At 45.2% G+C, this 22,264-nt stretch overlaps 1 protein-coding gene across 7 annotated transcripts in view; it reads left to right on the top strand.

Annotated features, from left to right (window-relative positions):
* AGAP1 (ArfGAP with GTPase domain, ankyrin repeat and PH domain 1) overlaps window positions 1-22,264 on the top strand; it is a 315,136-nt gene that overhangs the window by 127,386 nt on the left and 165,486 nt on the right. For all 7 annotated transcript variants that reach the window (XM_084209327.1, XM_084209325.1, XM_084209324.1 and 4 more), the window contains 2 exons: window positions 14,988-15,115; window positions 21,422-21,577. In XM_084209327.1, coding sequence (XP_084065453.1) covers window positions 14,988-15,115; window positions 21,422-21,577 — 284 coding nt within the window. The remainder of the gene's footprint in view (window positions 1-14,987; window positions 15,116-21,421; window positions 21,578-22,264) is intronic.

Genomic DNA, 22,264 nt, shown 5'->3' with positions numbered 1-22,264 from the left:
CAAAATTGCATTTTAAGAATTAGATAAATGCTAATAAGCTCCATTTTGCTTCATATTCCCAATTAAGAATTAGAAATTTTTGTTCCCCGCTTATCAGAACGGATTCTATCAATGACATTGAAAATGATTATTTTAATACTTCTTGTCAGCACAGTATTGTAATGACTGTGTACTGCCCCAGGATGCCTCTTTAATGGTTTTAGCCTTCTTGAATTAGCTTGATGTACCATTAATGCATGAGAATTGCTTTTATTTCTGTTCACGGTGTATTCATAACCACACATCTTGCCCTGCTTTATGTTCAGATTTTCCCTGACCCATTTAGCTGGGGGCCACGCGAGTCTCTGACACCACAAAGGAGCAAACGTTCAAATATTTAGAGGATAAAATTTTACTATCACAGTGTGTGAAACAAAAGGATTTGAGTCTAACTTGTTCAGAGCTGAATCTGTCTCTGTAGCTTAGCAATTCAACCAAGGGGGTTTTACCTCATCTAGGTGGCTGTAACACCCAGATTTTGATCTAATATTGCCCAAAATAACAACAACCCTGTGAATATTGAGGCAGGAGTTGAAGGTATGTGGTGGCAGAGGCCACTGCTGCCTCACAATTTGCACTTTGCTCTGGTGTTGCCAATATTTTTGATGCTTTATTTGCAAATTAACTATAGTCTTTTATTAAGGAACGTGTCCACTCTGTGTAAAAAATCTACCAGGAGTATTTTATTTCCAGATCCAAATAGTATTTCCCGCGTGGTGTTGAACAAAGGTGTCCTAAAAGGAGAACTTCAAAGCACCATTTCTCTGTTAAGGGATGGGAGATGACAAATTAATCCTGCTGCAGCAGCATCGAGGGCAGGGGCTGTCACTTGCCATCAGCATTATCAAGTCAGCTTTTATAGATGTGTTTTCATTAGGAAATGTTAATCAGCCTAATGGGAAGTAAATAAAAAGGAAGTAAATGGCTCCCATCCCGACAGCTGTTTTGGGAAGATCAGCGTTCACTTTGGCATGGATGTGGCCTGAGGGATTCTCTGCTTGGGGAGCTGGGCTGGTGGGGACCCAGTGCAGGGCAGGATGAGGCAGTGGTTCCTTTGGCTCGGGAATTCCTTGGGTTTCCTTGGAATTCTTTGGGTTTCCTTGGAATTCATTTGAATTCCTTGTGTTTCCTTGGAATTCCTTGGAGTTCCTTGGGCTTCCTTGGGTTTCCTTGGAGTCGGGCTGAGGCCTCCGGGAGCATGGCATCTGCAGTGATGAGCTTCAGGATGGTCACACCTGGCCTGAATCAGCCTGCTGACTCTTCCACGCTTCACAACCGCTGGGAAATCGATGTTTCGGCTGGTTAGATATTTGTATCTTCCTGGTTTGTTTGTTTGTTTTGGGTTTTTCTAATGAGAAAGTGACACGAGGCAGTCAATTTCTTTTCCTCTGTATCATGGCTTAGCCTGAAGCAGCAGACCCTCAAGCCGCGTTCGTTTTGACCCACCGTTGATTTTAAGTCATTTCAGCTTTAAGTCTGTTTTAAGGCGTTCGTTTTAACGTGAAACCAACGTTTTGATTTTATTAAGCCACGTTTTGCTTTTACAAAGGCGCGGGAATAACGGAGCGCGGCGGGAGCGGCCGCCAGGGGGCGCCGGAGCCGCGGCGTGAGGGACCTGTGACGGGCCTGTGAGGGATTCGTGAGGGGCTCATGAGGGACCCGTGAGGGGCTCATGAGGGACTCGTGAGGGACCGTGAGGGACCGTGAGGGATTCGTGAGGGCCCGTGAGGGACTCATGAGGGGCCCGTGAGAGCCTGTGAGGGGCTCATGAGAGCCCGTGAGGGACTCATGAGGGGCCTGTGAGGGGCTCGTGAGGGGCCTGTGAGGGACCCATGAGGGACCCATGAGGGACTGTGAGGGACTCATGAGGGACCCGTGAGGGACTCATGAGGGACCCGTGAGGGACCGTGAGGGGCCCGTGAGGGGCTCGTGAGGGACCCGTGAGGGACCCGTGAGGGATTCATGAAGGACTCGTGAGGGGCCCGTGAGGGACTCGTGAGGGCCCGTGAGGGGCTATGAGGGGCCTGTGAGGGACTGGTGAGGGACCCATGAGGGACTCATGAGGGACTCATGAGGGACCCGTGAGGGACCCGTGAGGGACTCGTGAGGGACCCGTGAGGGAACCGTGAGGGACCCGTGAGGGAACCGTGAGGGACCCATGATGGGCCTGTGAGGGAGTCGTGAGGGGCCCGTGAGGAACTCGTGAGAGACCCGTGATGGGCTCGTGAGGGACCCGTGAGGGACTGGTGAGGGACCTGTGAGGGGCTCATGAGGGACCCGTGAGGGACCGTGAGGGACTCGTGAGGGACTCATGAGGGACCCGTGAGGGAACCGTGAGGGACCCGTGAGGGACCCGTGAGGGACCCGTGAGGGGCCCGTGAGGGACCCGTGAGGGGCCCATGAGGGACTCGTGAGGGGCCCGTGAGGAACTCGTGAGGGACCCGTGATGGGCTCGTGAGGGACTGGTGAGGGACCCGTGAGGGGCCTGTGAGGGACCCGTGAGAGGCTCGTGAGGGACTTGTGAGGGCCCATGAGGAGCTCGTGAGGGGCCCATGATGGTGGCGGCACCGCGGAGCCACTCGGGGCTTTGCGCCTCCCCATCGGGACATTCAAACTGGGGGAAAAAAAATATATAAACGCAAAAATCTGGTCACCCTCTTCTTGTGAGGTGTTTCTGTTTGTGTTTTATTCTGAACTTGCTTCAGCTTTACACTTGCTCATGCTTTGCCTTTATACTTAATCCTTCCCGCCTGTAACTCTTACGGGAGGAGATTTAGTTTGGAAGCAAGCATTTCACTCCACCGTTCTTTGGGGTTTTTTTGGTGGCTGTTTTTGTTTGCACAGATGTTTCTTCTGGTTTCCAGGTAATCCCTCAGCCCAGTTCCCGCAGATGACAAGTTCTGGTGCCGTATATCAGACTGCACATTGTTGTAGGAAGGCCCAGTGTGAACTAGCAGGATATTAACCAATATCCAGATATTAACCAATAACCGAAATTTATGTGACATAGGCTTGAAATGAGCTGTGTGAATTGAGCAGTGCCCGGTGAGACAGGTGTGAAGAAGTCTTCATCCTGGGGAGCAGTTTGGCATCAGTAGGATTGGGCTGGAAAGTGGATCCAAATCCTTGGATTTACATTTTCTGACTGATTATCAAATTTCCCACTTTACACATTACTGCTCAAAATTCTTTTTCTGCTGTCCCTGGGAACTTAGGGGGTCTCAGTCCAGTTCCCCTTGTGCTTGGTGCTGTCCAGTGTTGCTGCCGTGCTGTTTGGTGGGCACAGATTTCACCTTTTTTGCCAGTTTTTGGGTGAAAGTTGCAGCAATTTTGCAGGCTTTGGGGACTCTGAGACTGGTTCTGCTCTATCAGGTTTTTCAACACTGCACCTGGATCCACAAATGTGTGAAGGAAAGGAAAGAGATCTTCCAGTGACTTGTCTGCATCCATTTTCTCATGCTTGGAATGAAATGATGGGATGAGGAGCTGTAGTCCAGGGTATGGAATTTTAAAAGTGCTACAGTGAGCACAGAGGAATCGAATGATTTAATGCCGGTAAAAGTTCCAGGGAGGTTTTGATTTTAGCTCTGATGTGTCATTCAGTAGGTGACTCGTAGAAAACCATAATGTCTTGCAGAACTTTTTATGTGACTTTTAATTTTTATAGTGGTTATGTCATGGCACTTCCTTTAAGTCTTAATTTGAAGTGTATGCAGTAAGTCAGGTTACTCAAAACCTAGAGCAGAGCTGCTGATTCTGTGCAGTAGGTAACAGCTGTTAAATTTTTTGGAGAGCACCATAAATGCAAGGCCTAGTTCAACATTGATGAATTCTTCATTAAATGGCAGCAAGAATGTTGATCAGCGTCTCTTCAAAATGCAAAAGAATTCAGGTTTTCAGTAATGGAGATTCAGAATTAGTCCAGTAAAGTGATATTCTGTACTGCAAGCTCTAATTGAAATCCTGGGGCAGGAAACGAGGTGGTTGTTTGGGGGTAAATTGCCTTTTTAAAAAATTTTACAGTGGAGTTGAGAGTAAGAGGCAGAATCAGTGTGTTTGACAGACTCATGTGTGTTGTACTTGGCAGATAAAGTGTTACAAACACATTTGTGGAGTGTCTGGCAAGCAAGTAGGAATTGTCTTCCCTTAGAAACAGAAGCCAAAAATTCTGGCAGAAGGATGAAGTTTGAAAATTCCTTATTTTTCAAACCCCTGCTTTTCTCAGCCTCCAGGAAATGCAGACCAGAAATAAGCCATGAATAAGTGTTGTCGTGCTGCAGTTCCTGGCGGAGCTGAAAGCGGCAGTGACAGTTTCTGCCATTCTTTTTGAGCCAAGTGAGCTGAACAGCAAACTGACAGCACAGCAGAGCTGCTGGCCGGGCTCAGTCACGGGCTGTGTCCAGAGGGGAGGCTGTAAAAACAAATAAAATGAAATACCTGTTAGTGTGAGGGTGCTTTGGCTGCTGCAGAGGAAGTGACCACAAGGTTAGGTGAGGGCCAGGAGGGGCTTCAGCAGAGCATGACCTCCTCAAAGTGGCAGTTTATATTCGCTTTATCACAGCCAGAACCTTTTTCTTCCTCATGTCTGCTTTATTTCTGAGTGTTCTGTGTAAACTGTACCTCATTTGCTGCTTTTTGGGGGATCTTCTGCCTTGCCCAGCATATCTTTGCCTCTGTTCCTTCTGCTCTGCTCTTTGTTGCACTTCTACGATTATGGTTTGATCTCTTAATCTGACATTTTCTTCTTAATTTTTTTATTAATAAATCTTAAAACCCATACACCTCATCTGCCACTTTGTTTTCTACAGCTTCTCCAGCAAGCCTTCACATACAGAGGACAACATGAAATTTTAAAACTTTATTTTTCAATTTTTTTATAGTTATCCTCAATATGTCTTCCCTTGGCCATTGGTTTGAACTGTCCTTGGTGGATTTCTCTTTACATTTGCTTGCAAAAAAATTAGCTTTGCTGGTTAAATATTGATGAATGAAAGATTAAGAGCTAACCCATGAGATGTGTTGTCTGAAGACAGAAAGGGAAGGCAGAATGCCCTTTCTGTAACTTCATTCTGTTCTGGATGTGTTTAGGAGCATTTATTAAAGAGAAGATCCCGCCTTGCCCCCTTATAATAAAGAGATGCTTTTGTCTGAGCTATCAAACGTTTAAAACTGGTGTAATAAACATAATCCTTTTGTAACCTCCTCTGTTGTGTAACAAACACATTTTCAACATCAAAGTTGATTATTAGCATAGCTGGTTCCTCAAAAGCCGTTTCCGAAACGCATTGCAAATCGCTGCCTTTCAGCTAATCCGTATGCATATGCAAATCCCATTGAGCTGTTTGCTCGGCCGGGATTAGCAGCGTGTATTCAGCCTTTAAAAGCCTCCCTGGATGCGGGGGGTGGAGTGTGGAGCAGGGCACACTGCTGGCATTCCCCTCGGAATTCCTGCACCAGCAAACTTCCAGCGCTGCTGCTGCTGAGCTTCGGAGACCCGTTTTTCCTTCTCTATAAAGTACAGAATCTTTAATTGTGTATAATGAACTTGGAAATTGAGGGTTTGGTCTGATGAGGTAGTGCTGCACAAGGTAACTTGTGCCCGCCAAAGCTGGAGCTTCTGCCTCTTCCTCTAGAAGAAAAGCATCTGCACTGATGGTGTTGTGTGATTTTGGTCAGATGTCTGTACAACTTTGTCTGTAAGCTCCTCCTTTCATTTCAATTTCTGTTGTTGGACAGTCTTAAACATCGAGACTGCTGTTCTCTGCATCAGACTCTTCCCTTTTTACTCTTCCTTCTCTTTTACTCTTTACTCTTCCTTTCCTCTTCACTGGAGTTCTGTGTGAGCCAGACACAGCACGGTCGGGTCGTGCCTGCTGCAGGATCGGGTCAATACTTGGTGGAAAAGAGAGAATCCAGCACAACATCATTTTGTACAACGGAAGAGATGAATGTGGAGAACACAGAGCTGTTTTTGAACAGCATCTCTCTGTAGATTTTGGTTATTTCTTTAGCTTGGCCTTTGCAGGGGTACCAGTCTGGGATCCACGTGGACTTGTTTCAGCAATGCATGCTGCATTTTGGTTAGGAAGTAAGCTCAGTTCAGGAGGGAAAATTAGTTGGCAGATGGATGGGACTGCATGGGCTGCCTCAGTTATGAAAATGATCCCAAATATTAAATGTGAACACAGGGGCTCAACATGTTTTATTAAAGGGTTAGGAAACTGGGGGACTCTTCTTGATGTGGTTAGTAGTGGCCTTGGCAGGGCTGGGGTAATGCTTGGACTTGATTTTAGAGAGCTTTTCCAGCCTAAAGGGTCCTGTGATCCCTGACAGTCTCCACATGTGACTTCACCTCATTATTGCCTGCAACTTTCAGAACTTCAAATTAAATTTTTGAATAAATTCTAACTCTGATAGAAGACATTTTTTGGAACATATTTGTCACCTGTGACAAGTGCGTTCCCTCAACAACCTCTGTGGAGGGCTGCCTTATCACCTTTAGTTTAAGAATTATTATAAAGCTGGTACATGACTAAAAATTGCATAGTTTTGTTAATAAATGTGTGAATGTTTGTTCCTTTTAGTTTCAGCACAAGATCCTTTTGTGTCAGGTAACTTCTGCACTGTCTCAACTTTGAAAAAAGGCTGAAGGTGGCTTTCAGAGCCACAGAACCAATTTTAAATTAAGGCAGAGGTTTGTTTTTCTTCAAGCTCTGTCTGCACTTAATGAAAGAACGTTATTGGCAGATGCTGAAGAAATATTTTTTTCCATAGAAAATTGGATTTGGGACATAAAACTTGTTAATGTTAATAAAGACAGGTCATTACTGGTCTCAAGTCAGATATGCAAACTGCAGGAGATGGAGTGCTGCTGGTGGCACTTCTGCTGCTGCTCCTTTGGTGTGAAAAAAGCCCTGGTGAGGAGTAAATCAGCCGGAGTTGAGCGCACACACAATCGCCTCCCTCCCATCATTTATGCCCTTCCTGATGCCTGATGCACTCACTTGTGTCTTAGGCCTGGTAATTTACAGTCTCCCAGAAAGGTATGTTTAGATTTAAGCTGTGCAATAGTGTAACTAATGAGAAATAGAGGGGAATTTATAGCACTTGGAGATTGATTGGCCAAGTACCTCGACATTAATTGAAATCTGAGGACTCCCAGCTGTCTTTCAGTTAAAAAAAAAATTAAATGGAAAAAAAAAAGTGTTTTTGGAATAGTGACTAACTATTGCTTTGTAGCATTTATGTAGAACGTATTTGGGGTGAAAAGGTGGGATTCCCTAAAGAACGGAAGGGCTATCTCCTGATCACCTGCATGCTCTGGCTGGTCTGCACCCCTGGCAGTTTCACTCAGCTTTTACAATCTCACTGTGACTTCAGTTGTCTTTCCCTGGGAGTTTGGCCCCAGTTCCATCTGGGAACTTGGCTGTGGAGTCAGCACTTTGTGCTGCTGTCTCTGCCCCGTTCAGCAGAGGAACTCAGGCCTAAGTGTTGTGTGACAAATCATCAGGATAAATACTCGGCGTTAATCTCTCGCTTAATAACGCTGCTGTTTAACCAGAGCACACAGCTCTCTCCTCTGCTGTCATCCTCTAAATGCACCATTCTTGCTGGAGCTTAGTCTTGTGAAAATGTCTAAATTTTCCCATTAAGTGCTTAAAAAGTAATAAAACTAAAGCCATTAGCCTTCACTCGTCAGATCTGTATCAAGAGAAATATTCTTGGGCGCCATAAATCTGATCAAGTGTTCGACATTTATATCATTCGACTTCATTCTCTGGAAATGGACCTTTGAAGGTAAATTGCATTAAGTAGGGCAGTTTAAATTTTTAATACAATCTTATTGTAACTGTTAGCAAATGATTAAAGTGCAGAGGGGGGGCTTATGTGTTTTGGGAGATTTATGTGAAATGCTCCATGATGCTTCTGCTCTGGCAGGGAACTGCTTTTGTGACAGCTGGATGTGCATAAACCCACATACCCGGAGGATTTTTAGCTTGTAGTGGTGGAGGAGATGGCTTCCTATTTGCTGCTGGATTTCTGGGGGGTGTTTTGGGAACAGGATTTATTCCACCTGCACTGTGGTGTTGGTAACACAAAGCTTAACTCTTTTTCTAGCAGGCCTCTGTGTGCCTGAGAGGTGGATTATGATGGCTCAGTGGGCAACGAGCTCATGGGCTGAGGTGGTTTATTTAATCTTATTTAGGTGCTCGGTGGTTTGTTTTGAGGGAGGTTTTTCTTTGAAGTACAAGAACATTCTCTAGCTTGAGTTTGGTGAACAGCATAGATAAGTTGTGCTTCAGAAGCAGTGCTGTGTTTATGCACCTTTTGTTGGTTGCTGTAGTAAACCTGATTTTTTTTGCTCTTTTCTGAGGAGAATACTCACATCTTGAGGAATAATATCTCTGAATATTTAATGTGAAAAAAGGGATATTTGTTCAAAGTATTAGGTGACTGTAACTTTTTTCTTAGATACCCCAGCAATCATGGCCCTTGTTTTGGAACCAGCTGTGCCCTGTCTTTTTGTAGCTGTGTGATCTCATGGCGTGGTTGCACCTCTGACTTCAGACTTTGAGTTGTTAGGTAACAATTTTGTGTCATTTTGGCAGTTGAAAAAAAACCAACTCCATTGATCATTCTGGTTTTTTAGTGAGCTTTTCTTTAAATTGAGTTAATAGAAGTGCCCAGATGAGGCATGAGTTAACTTGAATGTGATTCAGTAAATGTGATTAGTTTATTTTCTTTCTAGAGGGCTGGTTGCATCTGAGATGCACTACCACAACCAGCAGCTTTCTATCACTGTGTCCTTCTCTGTGCTCTATGAGTGAGCCCATTGGGTGTGCATGACTCTTCAGAAAGCAGAAGTGTTCTCTATGAAAGCAGTCATTTGGTGGTGTGTGCCCCAAAGTGGGCTTTTCATAAAGCTGCTTCAAAATGGGAGTAGGAAATGACTCACTAAGGTGGTAAAATCCTGAAGCATCGTATAATTTTCTGTTACTCAAACTTATGTTTTGATATGATTAAAAAGCAATTTTATGTTTTGACATAGAATTAAACACATACCATGATGTTATCCTTAAGAATGTTATTCTTAAAAGTTAATTAACGACTCAGTTGTTTCCTTTATGGACTTTTTGCAAAACGCATCAATTTGACAACATTTTCTTTGAGTCTTTTCAGTTGGACTTTTTTTTCCTTGTTTCAACATTTTTTTATCTTAGCATTTAAAATCACAACTCTTTGTGGGATATAACAGGATTTATGACTTTATTCTGCCCTGATGGAAAGGTCAGCAGAGCTCCAGGAGGTACTGGTGAGGTAAATCCATGTGCAGGAGACTTTACCTGTGTCTGCACAATATTCCCCTTAAATCCTCGAGTCGTGTGCTTCTACTTGCAGCACAGTTCAAGCAGTGAGGAAAACACAGGTTTATTTTTTAAATTGCTTCAGATGCCAGATTGTTTCCAGTGGATTTATTGGCATATTTGCTTACCTAGGCTTGGAAGGCAGTGATTTGCATGGAAGTTGGGAATAAGTGATGTGCAGTGTTAATTAGAGTTACCTGTGGAGGAAAAAAAAAAGGGTTGGCATTGATGAAAGATATTTAATACCAAGCTGATTTACTGCTGTATTTTCATATCTTGTAAGACAAGGTTTGAGAAGCAAAGATTTGTTAACCAAGCACTTTGTCCTATAAAACTTCCTAATGCTTTTGGTGCCTTGCAGTACAAATTTGTATCTTTTTGGTCAATTTGACTTTTCTTTTTTGGCTGTTGAGATTTCTCCCAGCAAGTCCCACCACCCTGGTGTGACTTCACAGTGACACCACTCCTTCAGGGCAAAATACCTTCAGCCATTTCTGGCTGCATGTGGCCAAGAATTAGCTGGATAAATTGCCATTTCCAAACCCCAGCTTTAGAATTGTCCAGCACTCATTTCTCTATTACACCTGACACGTGGGATGCCAAGCTCTCCTTTTAAACAGAAGAATATAAAGGTTGTTTAGCCTAGAAAATTGATTGAGTTTAAAATAACAGGCACAATGGCCTTAATAGTGGCTACTTATATTAATGTTTCCCATTTGGAAGCATTTGTGGTTAAGGCTTGCTCTGGTAGTTATTACTGCCTCTCCTACAATATGTAATTGTGGAATAAATTTACTTTTATTGAACCCTTACTTATCCTGTAAACATGGAATATTAAGCTCAAAGGCAGCTGCTGTAAAAATGTAAGCTGCTGTATATCTTAACATCTTCCACTTGTGTTTTTTAAGGTAAAAGCAAATACCTGCTCACACAAAAATCCCAAGTCTGCATTTTTTCCCCCAAGTAGTTAAAACAGGTATTTATTTAAACAAGTGTTTATCCTTGCTGATCTTTTTCACTCAGCTGTCAGCATTCCAGCTTCAACTGAAGGCCATTTTCTGTCTGTCCATTGGTGAAGGAAAATTTCCTGCATTCCCATCTTTTGCACAAGTGGCAGGTTTTAACTAAACCTGCTGTTTACTCCTTCTTGGACGTGCAGAGGAGATGGATGGTCTTACACAGGTTTTTATGAGAAACCAGTTTTGATTTAAATTAGTGGTAATTGGAGAAGAGTGTTTGCATCTCCTTAAATATGCAGCACCCCTGTACTGTGATCACTGAGAAGAGAAATGGCACCAGATGTTATGGGTCTTGTACGCCTGGAGTCTTCCCTTTTAATATTCCAAATTTTCCTTGCTTGAGCAATTTAAATGTACAAAAAAGAGCACAGGAAGAGCTGTATTCCCTGCCTTTTGGGAATGAAAAGTGATCATATTGCTGGTACCTTTGGGTGTTTTCCAGGATCCATTTTAGGAGCAGGGAGAGGTCTGGTCTCAGCCTAGATGAGGTTTCCCTCAACTCATCTCTGGGGTGCTGCAGAGTGTTCTCAGTTTTCCGAGAGGTGGGGCTGAAGCAGACTCTCACCTTGTACCTTGAACTCCTCCTAGGGAGTATTTTCCCCTGGGGTCTCTGCCTTTCTCATCCTTGTCCTTGGATGCAGCTGTGCTGATGAGGTTGATGCCTCAGGTTTGAGCTTTTCTATTTTCACATTCTGTGCTGCTTTAGTGTGTGGGTCTGAGCTTCACATGAGGGCATGGTGAGCTCTCTGCACAGAGCAGGGAGACAAAACAATTCCTTCTCCAGCTGGGGACCAAGGACAAATGATCCGAGTCTCAGGCCCAAGAGCACAAACACTGTGGGCTGAAGAGAGAAAAACAAGCAGGGGGGGACTGAATGGGCTAAAGTAGAACTTATAAAACTGTGACACTCTGTGACTGGTCATCCATTTTGTGACCATTTTGGTTCATCTTGGTTCAAGAGCCTGGCTGGGCTCTTGTGCTGCCCAAGGTGGATCCATTGAGGAAATTCTTTTAATAAATCCCTACTTTATTCTTTAACTCTGTCCAGCCTCTGTTCTAGGTCAGCCTTCACAAGGCATCAAAGTCCAGGAGGAGCTGGTGTGTGAGCAGCCCTTGGAACCAGAGCAGACAGCTCTGTCAGTGCGGCTCCTCTGGCACCAGCCTTCCTAAAGGGACTGAGCTCCCAAACAGAGCACCAAGAGGAGTCAATTCAGTATGGAGGCACCGCCCTGGTCCTCTCCTGAGGGAATTCAGTCCTCTGCTCCTCAGCCCCGAGTGCAGAGCAGCAGGGCTTTGCTTGGGGAAATGAGTTGTGCTCACTTGTATCCATCAGAACAGGGGGAGATCTGCAGAGTTGGGTGTGCAGCTCCAAGCTCTCCTGCTCGGGGCTCCCTGAAAACCACGTGGGCAGGCAGGGAGCAGGAGATGCTGAGGAATGAGTGGGTTTTGACTAACAAAAAGCAGCGTTTGAGATGGAGGTGGCAGGGGGTGGGAAGGTTAATTTTGTTGTGTTGCGCTAGGTCAGGCATGGAAGGAGAGGCATTCAAGCCAAGAGCTTTCCCTCCCAACTCGGAGTGGGAATTTCACATGCTTTTAATTATCAATGCCTTCAAGCAGAATACAGCTCCCAGTCATTCTGGCTCGTGGAATTAAATTTAAATGTATAAAAAATAAGTGTCAGTTCCCCTCCAAGGCCAAATATTTGCTAAATATCGCTTCTCCTTGCTTACAACTCTAAGCATCCACGGCACATTCCTGTTTATTTGCAGAAGAGTTCTTGATGTCGCACATAAATTTTGTTTAGCTCTTCATACTACTGATGTATTACAATAAAACCTGTCCCAAACTGATAGATTGAGTATATAAAGCCACAGACAATTCAACTGATTTTTAAAAAGAGTTGAAATGCTTCTCACCCTCTGGATTATTTTTGATACCTGCCATAGATTAAGTTGGTATTCTTCTGTTTTAGAAATATTTTTTAGAGAGTATTAAATTTGAATACTGTGTTCAGAAGCAGCTTGGGACAAAAATATTTCTGCTTTCTTGAATTTTTTATTCACTTTATAGAAGATCATTGTTCTGATGGAGCGAGGAGCTAAGAAATTTGAGGTGAGGAATGGTTTTTAACCCCACCTTGTCCAGTTTGGGGCCCCCAGCATAACAATGTGGAGTGAGTCCAGAGGAGGCCATAGGGATGCTCCAAGGGCTGGAGCCCCTCTGCTCTGGAGCCAGGCTGGGAGAGCTGGGAGTGCTCACCTGGAGAGGAGAAGGCTCCAGGCAGAGCTCAGAGCCCCTGGCAGGGCTGAAGGGGCTCCAGGAGAGCTGGAGAGGGACTGGGGACAAGGGATGGAGGGACAGGACACAGGGAATGGCTCCCACTGCCAGAGGGCAGGGCTGGATGGGATATTGGGAATTGGGAATTGTTCCCTGGGAGGGTGGGCAGGCCCTGGCACAGGGTGCCCAGAGCAGCTGGGGCTGCCCCTGGATCCCTGGCAGTGTCCAAGAACAGGCTGGACACTGGGGCTGGAGCAGCCTGGTGCCTTGCTCGTGTTCAGGCCCTGTGTTTGAGTCACTGAGTTCAGACTGTCCTGGGCTTCCTCCCCTGTTCCTTTCCCTTCCTTGCCCAGACTGTGCAGTGTGTGTCAATGCTACCAACACCCCTGTACTCACACTGCAGGGAAGAGGTAAAGGCTTCCCTTGGCTAATTATCTCTCCCATGTGAGAGCAGGAGCTTTTGCAAACGAGGTAGTTTTCATTCATGTGTGGTTTTTGTTCAGTTTTGGTCTTAATTTAGGTCTGTACTACATAGGATGAAGACAAATCCATGTGCATATGTTAAAATCTGACCTTTGGTTTGCTCTCTTCACTCACTAATGTGTTTTAAAATATTTTAATATATAGCTTCCCAGGCCCCAGATCAATAACCCAATGGGTCTGAAATGACAGAGTGCCACGATATTCCCCTTTAATTTAAGCATGATTAGCTGATGAAGGTTATGATCAATATGCTAGGGGAAGATAAATTAATTGATATCATCCTTTCAGGATGATAAGAGGCCTATTGGAGGTGGGATGTAACTAATGAAGCTGCTTCTTCATATATATGAGCCATTCTTTATACAATGTATTCTCACTAAATCATGGTTATGCCATCATTCATTTACATGAAAAACATAAGCCACAGACCAGTTTGTTATTAAAATTGCATTCATTTGAGAAGAAACTATGCTTACACTGTCCCTGCCTGTGCTGTAATGTAGTGAGGGAAAATAATCTTGGAATTTACATAATTGTCTTTTTGTGTTTGCTGAACGAGACAGACCGGGTTCTGTTGGCTTAATTCCAAGGAGTTTCTGGGGGACTTTTTAAGGAGATGCCAGTAAATGTCACTGGTTTTGGTGGAGGTGCTGCAAGTGACTGCAGACTCCTTGGCACAAATTTTGTGCTCACCTTCATGAAGAAAACTGCATGCAAGGAAGCTAAATTTAGTCAATGGCATTTTTGGTTAGCCACTACACAAGTACCTGTTTCCAAAGACTGAAATTTTGATTAGTTTTTAATTTGTGACTCAAAAGGTAGCACGAAGTTTTATTTTTATGTATTTATGACATAAAAAGAGCTCTTTTCAAAGGCTTTAGCTGAATTAGCAGCATGAGCTCAAGTTGCAGTGTGTGATGAGAAGAATTTCTGAAATAGTTTGACTTGTTTAAATTGAAAGATTGTAGGAGAGGTTTGGAGGTTGCTGCATTCCACATCAGTTCTGTTTGATCTTTTTTATTATGGGTCTGCCAAGCCATGTATAGAGATGTTAATGGCTCTGATCCCTGTATCCATTTGATAAATGCTGCTTTTCCTTCCATGCTGAAGAGAATGTCTTAATAAATTGCAAAAAAAAAAAAAAATCAGGCATTTTTCCAGCTGTGCTGCTGCTGTGAAGGAATAAAAGCTAAAATTAGAAATAATGATACAGCTTCTTTCCATAAAGAATTTCACTGGGATGTGTGGTACCACCAATGCAGGTATTTATTCACTGTCATGAATCCTTTATCACTTCTAATATTCCAGTTCTCTTTGGTTTGGGCTCCACAGTGGATTGCCCTGATGCAATGGCTGATAAGAAAAGGGAAATCCATCTTATTCCTTGGCAAGTATCTCCTGTCTGCCAGGAGAATATCCCAAAGAAGAATGGAAAATGTTTGCTACCGTGAGCTTTTATGAAAAACATAAGCCTCAGATGAGTCTCTCTCATCTGAGACTGATGAGCTCTGTTAGTGTGGGGTCATAAACACAGAGAGGACTTGGTACAGAACTCCTGCTATTGTTTTCTGTTATCCCCTGGTGCTCACCTGGTTGAATGAGATTTCTGGAGTCTCATTTTCCATGTGGAGAGCCCAGCTGGAGTCTTCCACGGAGCACTGTGGAAAAGCAGCAGCCTTCCCTGTAACACGTCGGTTTTTGGAGCAGGTTTTGGTGGTGCCCCCCAGTTTGTGTGTTGTTCACTGTGTGTTTTCCCCCACTGTGTGCCCTGCCTGACCTGCCTGGCTGTTTTGTCTCCCCTCAGTTGCCCAGAAGATCGTTTCCACCAAGAAGAAGCAGCAGCTCTCAATCGGACCCTGCAAATCTCTGCCCAACTCTCCGAGCCACTCCTCCGTGTGTTCTGCCCAGGTTTCTGCCGTACATATCAGCCAGGTACAGACAAAATCAATGCTTGGGAAAGGAGCTGATAAGCTGCTTTTCATCTCTCGTGTGTTTCCTGCCATTTCAAGTGCTCTCCTTGCTGCTTGAGAGGTAGATGCCATTTTATTAATGTTGCCAGTGCTCTGTAGTTTGAAGTGATATTTGAATTTTTTTTTTAAGATTGGCTTGAGTTCAAGAAACAAAGTAGCAAAGCAGAATAATTTGGCTTTAAAGCCTGCTTAGATTGATAAGCCTGCTTTGATCATTCTCATTGATACCCAGCAGCCTGCAGGTCTGAGTAGGCCCATCATTAGTTGCAGGATTTGCTGTGCCGTGGTTCAGCATCCACTTGCTGTGTTTTTGGTGGTTATTCTCACCCAGCTGTGCTGAGCTGGTGTTTCCCAGTGGTTAGAGTGCTGGAATTTTACACCTGATGGTATTTTGAGAAATATGTGGTTAATACCAACGTTTTCTGACTTGCACAACTTTTACCCACGTGTATTGCATGCTCCCCTGTGTTTCCCTGACAATGCCCTTCCTCAGTGTCTTTGTTTTCTAGTGTCAACTGATCATCTCTGGGCTTGTCCCCATCTGGGATGGATATAAACTGAGTGGATTATAAACTGATGGATATAAACTATGTCAGATTCTGGTGTGGGTTTCAGTCTAAACTCAATAATACACAGGTTATTTTGCAGTCCTGAGCCACTCACCTGAGCATTTGTTTTGGCTATGGACCTTTATTCCACATAGTGCCTGCTTTTTTGCAGAAGGGAGTAACTTCTCCCACTGGGTAATGACCCTAAAGATGCAGGTGCCAGTTTAGTCTTCAGAGGTCTCTGCTGTGATTTACTCTGCTTCAGGCTGAGTCCTGGTACGACCTCAGGCTGTGACTGTGGCTTTTACTGAGGAGCCCAAAGAGAATGCTGGAGTTCAGACCCCCCTTTCTAAAGCAGGTGCTGAGTGAGGTGTGTTGCTCCTCAGAAGAGCCCTGGCACCTTCTGGTGAAGAACAAGTTCTCACATGGGAGAGGTTCTTCCCTTTCCAGGTTTCCTCTGCCAGTCTGTCTCTGACCAGTTGATGGCCACAGGCCCTTGGAACTCGTCCTCTCTGGGGGCATTTTTTGTTAATGGAGCTTTTTTTGATGAAGGACATCAAATATGGTTTCCTACCCAAGTCTAGTTTGAAGGTCAACAGCAATCACCAATTTCTAGACCAGTACCATCACCTATGCAGCAAACTTCTTGCCAGTGGTAAGAACTGTTTGGGAGAATCAAGGCAAGGTAGCTTTTGTGATAAGGCTCCCTAGATTCCGTTTCAATAAAAGTGAAATAATGTTCTTTACTGCCTTTGCCAGGTGTCATAATTACCTAAAGGGGCAATTGCATCACCAGTCAAAGATGTCTCTCTTCTGAGACTGATGTCATGCCTAAAAGTAGAGGCCAGAAATCTGTTTCATGTCGTATCTCCTTTGTGCTACACTTAAAGGCAGTATGACCTTGTTTAAGGGAAGGAAGCTGAATCCTTATCCCAGACTTAAAAGAACTTTGCAACTGCAATTCCAAGTTTAAGATGATCTGGGGCAAGATTTGCCATCTCTGATCTTGGCTGGAAGACTGGCTGGTGTCTTGCCCTTTGGAACATCTCTCTTGGCGTAATGATGTTCCTCTGAAGATTTCCTCCATGAATCAAACCCGTTAGCGGTGCAGTGCCCTGCCACTTGCATTCTCCACAGGAGCAGAGGCCTTCAGAGGCAGTGCTTACACACAGCACTTCAGCTAAAGTCGGATATTGTTCCATCTCTGGTTGGATCATCCCGGGGATTGAACTCCTGCAAACTCTCCAGATGACTCTGCAGTCAAAAGCTCAGGCTTTGGAGAGAAACAAAAAGAGTTAGCGAGTGTCACCTTAACCAGAGTAGTCCTTAGCGTACCTTGGGGGGAATTCCAAGGCTCAGCACCATCCAGGGCTTCTGTGGTTTCAGTCTGCCACGTTGGACAGGGCTTGGAGCAGTCTGGTCTGGTGGAAAGTGTCCCTGCCCATGGCAGAGTGTTGGAATGAGATCAGCCTTGAGGTCCCTTCCAGTCCAAACCACTATGGGATTTTGTGACAGACCCGTCTGTGTGTGTGGGTGCTTCTCCATCTGCATGTCCAGGAGTTTGAGGTGGTGCCTGCCTCAGTAAGATCCCTTCCAGAAAATGCTCTCAGGAGTAGCTGTAGTTATGTATTTCCAGAGGCCTGTCCCACACTGTAAGATGCTTCCTATTCCAAAGGCAAAATCCACTTTTCTTTGTAGTAGATGCTGCTTCATTCTCCTTCTGACTTAGTTTTTAGTGCGTATGTCAGTCAAGGGGAAGGTTTTCCTTGAAAACCCTTTTAAGTACCTCTGGTACCTCTGTTGGCTTTCAGGGCAGCACAGAACACATGGAAAGAATTTTATTCTCAAATCCAAGGATTACCATTCATGAGGATGATGGACAGAGCTGTTGTATACTCTGTCAACCAGAGGGATGGTGCAACATCACTTACATTCTGTCTGCTGCATTCAGGTGTTCCAGGCACAGCCCACTGTCTGGCTTTTTGGAACACTTCAAGAGGGAGACTGAGCTGTTTAGAGGGGAAGAAGTGTTGTGCAGTGTATTGGGGGCCTTTTATTGAACACAGGGCGTCTTGGAATAGGTCTTTAATTTACTCTTTACAAGTAGAGACCAGTCACTTCTGTATCTCTGTGCCCTGCATGTCTATCCCACTTTTCATTCCCACATTCCCCTATCCCTTGACAATCTTCCTAGGCATGATGTGCTTGTATACCATGCTAAGTCTAATTTCAAACAAGAATTGAGTTCCCTTCTCACTCACAAAACCCCACAGAGATATTCCTTTTCCCTAAATTCATCCTGGTGCTGGAGGAGTTGCTTGTCCTTTACACCTGACATATCAGGTGTAAGACATGAAGACATTAACTTAGCAGAATGGTGCCAATAAAAACATTTCCAAAGGGCTGTTTCCTCTGCCCAGCCCCTGCAAGTGGAGATCATGTGGTTCCCAAACCCATGAGGCTGCCCAGCCCCACCTTTGGGCCTCAGTGCCTCTGTCTGGGGGCTGCATAACCTGCTGAGGAGTTGCCTGCAGCTGGGCTTGAGTTTGCACTGTTGTAAAAACAGCTGGAAAAGCCTTTGGCATGACAGCTGCTGTTGCTGTTTGTGTGAAAGGCTCCAGGCTCCTCTCCAGACAAACTGATGTGCAGATTCCAGCCAGGAATCCCCAGCAGAGAGCTGCAGTTTTCAAGGTAGAGATGGAGAGATTGTTTTACCAGTGACAGTAATTCCTAGAAATCTGCAGGCTGTTTTGACACTGGCTGGCTTTCCTGGAACTCAGCTGTTACGTTCTGCTGTGAGAGGAGATTGGAAATGGCACCATGTTTCCATGTCTGCCTGGTCTCTGTGCATTCCTCTAGGACAGAGGGACCTTACTCACCCTTTGGTGAAGGAATTTTCCTTGATATCCAATCTAAACCTCAGCTCCTTCTGCTCCTGTCCCTGTTCCCTGGAGCACAGCCCGACCCCCCGGCTGTCCCCTCCTGGCAGGAGCTGTGCAGAGCCACAAGGGCCCCCTGAGCCTCCTTTGATCCAGGCTGAGCCCCTGCCCAGCTCCCTCAGCCCCTTCCCTGGACACTCTCCAGCCCCTCAGTGTCCATCCATGGGGACTGCAGTGCCAAGAGTTGTGTTTCCTGGCCAAGAGTGTCATTCTCCAAGGAGATCTGCATTATTCCTGGGAAGGTGTGGAGCTTGACATCCACTACAAAGCTGCAGCTCAGGTGTGGCTGCCACACAAGCTTGCTCCTTACTACCTGTTGTAAATCTGTAGTGATGCCTTATTCATGTTTGCACAATGCCTCCAGACAGGTTTTACTACAACTTGAATGTCCAAAAACATAAATTAAACTACTAAAAGCAAAGTGCAGTCAGCTTGGTCATCCATTATTTCATTCTATGTGAGACCTGATTATTGTTAAGTTTTTTGGAAATTTTCTGGAATGTCAAAACTAAAACTAAAAGAGGAATGATAATGTATTTAATGCCACATAGATCACAACCCTCTTGTATTTACAGGGTTGTTTCTAAGTAACCTAATATTTATCTAGAACAAGAGGTTTAGATACCTCCCTGTGAGGGTGGGCAGGCCCTGGCACAGGGTGCCCAGAGGGAAGCTGTGGCTGCCCCTGGATCCCTGGAAGTGTCCAGGGCCAGGCTGGACAAAGCCTGGAGCAGCCTGGGATAGTGGAAGGTGTCCCTGCCCACGGCAAGGAATTGGAATTAGACGATCCTTGGGGTTCCTTTCAACCCAAACCATTCTAGGGTTTTTACAATCATTCTCTCTGGTTGTGTTTTTCATTGTTCCAGCCAGTGGCTTATTTTGAAATAACCTCAGAGTTTTATTTACAAAGTTGAAAATCCACTGGGCTTGGTGTGTGAGAAGAGAAACATTGCCTGCAGGACTTCTTTTATAGAAACTCTTTGTGCGTCTCTGGGGATAGAATATCCAACAAATTTGTGTTTTCCTTTAGGAGTTACTTATAAATCACTTAGAAATCCAGGAGACAGCTGCAAAAAGTGTAAAATGATGCTATAAAATGATGAAGGATTTAAAAGGTAAAGTTTTAATTTTTAAAAGGTAAAATTTTAATTTTTAGATTTTAAAATCCTTCATGGTCTCCATCTGGGAAGTAGGCTCTTAGGGTATAAATCTGTTAATTTCAGTTAAAAAAGAATTAGATTTCCTTGCCACCCTTCTCATCTCCAACACATCCAGGGGTTTGGGAACAAGCTTCTACAGAGACAGGAAAAGCAAATGTGGGGTAATTGAGGCCACTTCTTCCCAGCTTGTCCTGCTCATCTGTCCACGTTACCACTCTCCATTAGGACACTATAAGTGATCATTCCAGTTAGGTTATTTCATCTCCTTTGTTTTGTACACATCTCCCAGTTCTGCTGCTACTTCCTCTGGCACTGGAGAATGTTGTAAGGAATGTCTCTGCCCCCCTGCTGCTTGCAGTGCCTTCACCTCTACTCCCTGCTTTGGGAAAGCTGCAAGAATCAGAAGAGAACTTGGAACTTCAGCTGGGGGCTGGAAGGGATTGCCTCCTGCTTGTCCATCCCGACTGGCTGCAGCTTGAGATCCCCATCCCCAAGGAGCATGGGGGCGATGCCATGAGGCATCTTTCTCCTTAGGAATCTGGAAATACCCTCTTACCACCTTGCCTCACTTCCTCCAGGAATCTTGACTGCTTTAAAGATGGCCTTTCTCCCTTCTCTGTGTATCCCAGACATTTCTTTTCTCTCCATAATTACTTCTGAGTTATTGCCCAGCCCCTTCATCCACTGCTGCTCCTCTGCTGAGTTTTCCATCCCCAGCAGGCAGAATTTTCCCTGTTTTCCTGCCCCAGTCCCCCAGGAGCACACAGAGCATCTCCTCCTTCAGTGGTGTTTTTAGTACTTACGTCATGTCTAATAAGTCCTTTTAAAGAAAAAAAAATTGATACTTTTTTCTTAATCACCTTTTGGTCCTTTCCATTCTGTCTGGTTTCCTCACCTTCCTCCTTTCAGGAATTTGTTACCTCTGTTCATTTATCGTATTACAGGCTCAAAGCTGTACTTCTTTCAGGACTAGGATGTAACATCACAGTTTTGGCTGCTTCAAATAAATTGGAATATCTTACTCACAAAGTTTTGTATCTTTGCACCAGTGGCTTCAGCAAATCCTGTGCAGGAGTTGGACTCAACTGTCCTTGTGGGAGAGTCTGTGATGCTTGGAATATGTTGGGATTTATCCAACCCCTTGGTAGCCATTTTACAACCCCGAATTATTTTAATTTTCTTGATCAGCTCTCAGTGATCTGGTGTCTCCAGAGTAGGCTTAACTCCAGTTATGCAGCTCCATGGCACTGGGTATTTAGAACCTAGTTTAGTAGAAATCCAGATTTGGAAGGTTTTCCCCAATGTTTTGCTCACTTGTACACTAGAAAACAAATGAAACTGTTGCTACCCAGTTAAGGTTATACTGTGAAAAATGAAAATGTGCCTGCTGTAGAAACAGAGCTATCTGAGTATTCAAAAAATAATGGTGGGGGAGATGTTCAAAGGTTTGGAATAGAAATGTGTGGAAAAGTGGCAGTAGGGCAGCCCTGCTGAACCCCTGAGCCCTGGCTGCACTAATGCATAAATTTGGAGTAAATCAGGAGTAAATAAGATACAGCTGTGGTTTGTCATTTCTTGAAAGCAGCGTGCCACTGTTTAAAACTCCCTTTAATCCTTGCAGACCAGTAATGGAGGAGGGAGTTTAAGTGATTATTCCTCCTCTGTCCCATCAACTCCAAGCACCAGCCAGAAGGAGCTGCGGATTGATGTTCCTCCCACTGCCAACACACCAACTCCTGTCCGTAAACAGTCCAAGCGCCGCTCCAACCTCTTCACGGTGAGTCAGCCAGGGACCTGTGCCCTGGGGACACTGAGCCCCATGTGCCCTGGGGACACTGAGCCCCTGTGCCCCGGGGACACTGATCCCCCTGCTGCCCTGGGGACACTGAGCCCCTGTGCCCTGGGGACACTGATCCCCCTGCTGCCCTGGGGACACTGAGCCCCCATGCCCTGGGGGACACTGAGCCCTCTGCTGTCCTGGGGACACTGAGCCCCCATGCCCTGGGGACACTGAGCCCCTGTGCCCTGGGGACACTGAGCCCCCATGCCCTGGGGGACACTGAGCCCTCTGCTGTCCTGGGGACACTGAGCCCCCATGCCCTGGGGACACTGAGCCCCTGTGCCCTGGGGACACTGAACCTCAGCACCCTGCTGCTGGACTGCTCTGATGGCACAGAAGTGCTGAGACAGAGCTGTGGACTCAAAAACAAGAACATCCTGGAATTGTTGTTGGGTGGTTCTTTTGAGACTTAAACAGGAGTGCTTTTCCTAGGAAGACAGGCTGAGAGGCTTGAGGTTGTTCAGCCTGGAGAAGAGAAGGCTCCAGGGAGACCTTAGAGCCCTTTTCAGTGCCTCAAGGGGCTCCAGGAGAGCTGGAGAGGGACTGGGGACAAGGGATGGAGTGATGGGACTTCCATTGGCAGGGCAGGGCTGGATGGGATATTGGGAAGGAATTCCTCCCTGC

This window comes from Fringilla coelebs, assembly GCF_963513975.1.
Source record: "Fringilla coelebs genome assembly, chromosome: 7".
NCBI lineage: Eukaryota > Metazoa > Chordata > Aves > Passeriformes > Fringillidae > Fringilla > Fringilla coelebs.
This window is presented reverse-complemented; position numbering and strand designations above follow the sequence as displayed.